At 32.2% G+C, this 4,277-nt stretch overlaps 1 protein-coding gene across 1 annotated transcript in view; it reads right to left on the bottom strand.

Annotated features, from left to right (window-relative positions):
- Nucleotides 1-4,277, bottom strand: part of ANOS1 (anosmin 1) — a 108,829-nt gene that overhangs the window by 34,430 nt on the left and 70,122 nt on the right. Inside the window, exon 6 of the mRNA XM_031557502.1 lies at nt 2,098-2,300. Coding sequence (XP_031413362.1) covers nt 2,098-2,300 — 203 coding nt within the window. The remainder of the gene's footprint in view (nt 1-2,097; nt 2,301-4,277) is intronic.

Genomic DNA, 4,277 nt, shown 5'->3' with positions numbered 1-4,277 from the left:
CACACAAAAAAAAACCACAAACCAACAAGACAACCATCCAAATAATCTGCTAATTGGTAAGTATTATTTTCCTCTATAGAATGAAAAACAAAAAATCAAAAATACAATTTAATGGAAATGTATGTGAGTAGGACAATAATGTTTAATAATCAGCAAATTAAAATACTTTCCATAACATTGCAAAGAAGAGACAATATTCTTAAGTTACGGTTGTAAATACTTTTTTGATTTTTATAAAACAGCCCTTCTAGCCCACGTCTCAGACAGAAGAATCCATGTTTTCATAGCAATTCATAGTGAAACTCAAGTTCACCCATCAATCCAGAGTAAAGTTAACCATATACTGCCACATTTAGCAGTTAAGGGATTATCAAAAGTGTTTCAAATCAGTCATGCTCACTTGTTTGTGCTGAAATATTTACTATTGACTATAATTCTAAACATTTTACTCAAATTATTTGAGTATTTTCATAGAGAAATCACTATAAAAATTATTAGTATTAGAATAAATTTGAACTAGTCTATTTCTAAAGGCAAAATTTGATAAAGAAAATTTTCAATGTTCTTTTAAGCACAAGATTTTTTAACCTTGTTTTCTATTTTCTATAGTTTTGATTTCTAGATTGAATATTTCTATCATATTCAGTAGCAAGCAATAGCCTGAGAAGTGTCCTATGGGGGTAGTCTAAATTTCATTGCTGTACAGTTTCATGCAATCCTGCAGAAGAAAAAGAACACGGGGCAGGATTAGCATAAATGATACTTTAAGAGTTAACTTTTCCACTGAAATACATTTTGGTTCTTTTGAATTTCCTTATATTCAAGTTCGGACCTTGTTCCCAATTACTTTATTGCTAGGAAGTTCTCTAGCCAATGGAATCTTTCCTCAGAAACATAAATTCTACTACCTAGCAAAATCCAACTCTACTCCTGTCTTGCTAATGTGATTTTTGAAAACTACAAGAATGAGCTAACTTTCTTTTCTGTGTTTACTATGGCTTTGTGGACTTTCTATTCCTAAGTATTTGACTTGAGTAGAAACAAAGACCCAAGTTATCAGCGTTGCTGAAAAGAATCCACATTATTTCCAGTGGTGGGTATATTTTCTTTTCCCTTTTTCCCATTGTAGAGTTAGCGATGATGGCTGCAGCCTCTAGACCCTGAACCCTATCAGTTCCCAAAAGAAGGGATGCATGCACAGTGCTCATCCAGTGGTGGGTCTGTGATGCCCTATACAACTCACAATAATATAACAAGAATGCAACCTACACTGCTTTCATGTTTTGCAGGGTTTGGTGGCTAAGGGATAGAGGGACTATTACTCAATAGCTGTCATTCATCACAGTGCAAGCAGTCAACCAGAGCCAAAACACAGTGTTAGCACAGACATGGAAACAATTTCTCAGAATACATTAATAAAAGTAATTCCAGATAATTAAGTCCAGACTTTTATTTGTGGTAAATTTCTATCTCTATTAACTACTTTTAGTTACCGTTCCTTTAGTTCCATAAGCAGTATGCTTAAGGAAATGACAGCAAGATTTAATGCAGTCAAAAATCTCAAAAGATAACTGCCACTATGAAATATGGCACATCTTTGGCACAACAGATTATTTAAATGTTTATTATTCTTTTCCTTGGGCCCCTACTGATTATTTAATGGTCATTCTATACAATGGTGTCTTGAGTTTTGTTTACAAACTGAAAAAATAATGCAACAGATATGTTAATGTTTCTTAAATGAAACACCACTCTGTCTTTCAGAAGCGTGGTAAGATAAACCTTGCCTTAGAGGAGAAAAAGCAATGAACTTTCTACCCATCTCTCCTGCAAAATCTTATACTTGCCTGCATTCTAAGACAGAAGTCTGCTTTTCTTCTTGAGTTCAGTGAAGCAAAGGAATTGAAATATCAAATTTGTCTGTGGGGTTGGTGATCTTAAAAATTAATGCAATTACTTTCCAAGTAGTTGAAATTATTGCAATTTATCACATTTTTCTTATTTATACTCTGTTTATTTCATGCCAGAAATAAGTTTGAATGTTCCAGAATTAATATATAGTCATATTTCTGTTTCATTTGCTATTTTTTTTCTTACCCCGTCTGTAATCTTCCTTCTCTTTTTTTTAGCTGGGATGACATATTTGCTGTAAGTCCAGCTCCAGAAAACTTTGTAGTGGTGCACTGGGATATCAGGCTCTTCTGGAAGATCCCAAGTAATCATTACATTAACAGTTCCATCATTGTTTGCACTGATATTGGCAATTCTGATATTAGATGGAGCTGGTGGAGCAGATGGATCTGAAATTAAAAATAAAGTAAAATCAAATAATATTAAAAAATCCTAAGTAAAGATCATTCTTAAGTAAATTAAAAATCATATTCATCTTATGTATTTACTAGTCATACAAAATCTGTATTAAGCATTCTCAATGCGCTTAAGAACATTCAGGCAAAAATTTCTCACAGATGAGATGGCTTTTTGCAAATTCTCCAAATCCAAACTTTACTAAAAATACAGTTATGTATTCACATGTAGGATTGCAATTATTCTATGTCATTGTTATGTTCACAAATGTGGTAAAGTTTCATCATACTGTACTAAATTATTAGGCTTATTTCTGGCATTCACTATTATAAACACGTAGTGAATGTAAAAACTCCTGGCTCACAAGAACAGAATAAAATCTTGGAGACACTAAATATTTTTGTCTGTGTTGTCAGAGAACTGTCAGATGAGAATATTTCTAGAGTTTGAATCTTTCTTTCAAATTCTTGTACTGATATCCACTATCATAAACATAGACGTGTCCTTAGAATAAATATATATATATATATATTTAATAACAACAGCAGACTCAACCACCCCTGTGATTTATTTCCTTATTAAAATTTCTGTTCAATATTAACTGAGGTGTTGTTCCTTCAATTGCCTATGTGCCAACCCCAGATTTACAGACACCAGACAGTCAAAGGTTCCACTACTGAACAATTTCTAATATTGAAAGTCCTTGAGGTCCAACCATATAATATACTAGCTGAGTCATGTGAATAAGTGAAAATTTTTCATCTGAACTTTTGAAAGTCAAATCCGCTATCATCTGAGTCTTACTTTTTAATCACAATTCTCAATCTAAGTAACCTTGGAGACATTACAAAAAATGTTATCAAGAGTGAATATGGCAATATACTTCTTTTACCAGCACTTTTGTGAAAGAATACTTCAAAAAGTTGTTTGTTCTTTTTTTAAGTGTCTGTGTTAACCAAACATTACAGGCAAGATATAATGAAAACTCACAAATCAATAAATAACTATGTAAACAAATTAAAAGTGGAGCTCAAAAAAATCAAAATATTTCAAGCATACAAAGAAAGTGTGTAGTAATTAAGGCATGATATGAAGCTGAAGCCAAGAGATAAACAATTTGATTGAGAAGATCATTTTCATGAAACTTTTCTGCCAAATGAACCACCACTTATTGCCAGAAATAAAACTGGAGGTGTGCAGAAGATACATCAGGCATTCATTTATGGTGCAGTTCACCTGAATCTTTTCATAATGGTTAATGAGCTGTTAAATGAACTTTCCAGACATACTAAGTTCATCAGATAATCCCTATGACTAATGGTCTCACTGAAAAATTCCATCACCAGGTCATGCAAACTAACACATTCAGGGTTAATAAAGACAGCATTTCCTTTTTAAAGATCAGCAAATGTGAAATAATGCCCTATTCCCCTTATTTAATAGGAGTCTCCATTAAATAACAATAGATGCTTCTGTTTCCTCATGTGTGTCATTTTAGTTAAATAGTAAAGAATGGTCCTGTTATCTCCCATTGGCTGTAACTGTTAAGCCCCCCGTCCTCCTCCCCCATGAGTTTAAGAATTCTGGAAATTTAACTTCAATTTCCTAATTCCTAATTTTTTTTAAAATCAGACTGTAAGTTGGATTGTTTCACTTCCTTTTTTTTTTTTCTGGCATTGTTCTTACATTTATTGTCTTACCTAGTAGCTAACAACTCCATTTTAAATATATACAAAGCTATATGTTTTGGAAGAGATAAGTAATACGAAGATTAATTTCTAGAATTTGTTTTAGATAAATAGCTTGTATTGTTATCTAACATAATTCATCATCTATTTCTGTGCTTGATAAAATAAGTAGAAGAGAAATGAAATTTGGACGCAATAATCAGAATCATGAATCAAAAAAAAAATCAAAATCCTTTCAAGCATCCATTTTCACTAACTTAAAATGTTGAGGCTCTTTTTTTT

This window comes from Meleagris gallopavo, chromosome 1, assembly GCF_000146605.3.
Source record: "Meleagris gallopavo isolate NT-WF06-2002-E0010 breed Aviagen turkey brand Nicholas breeding stock chromosome 1, Turkey_5.1, whole genome shotgun sequence".
Classification (NCBI taxonomy): domain Eukaryota; kingdom Metazoa; phylum Chordata; class Aves; order Galliformes; family Phasianidae; genus Meleagris; species Meleagris gallopavo.
The sequence above is the reverse complement of the archived record's forward strand: the minus strand, read 5'-3'. Positions and strand labels throughout refer to the sequence as shown.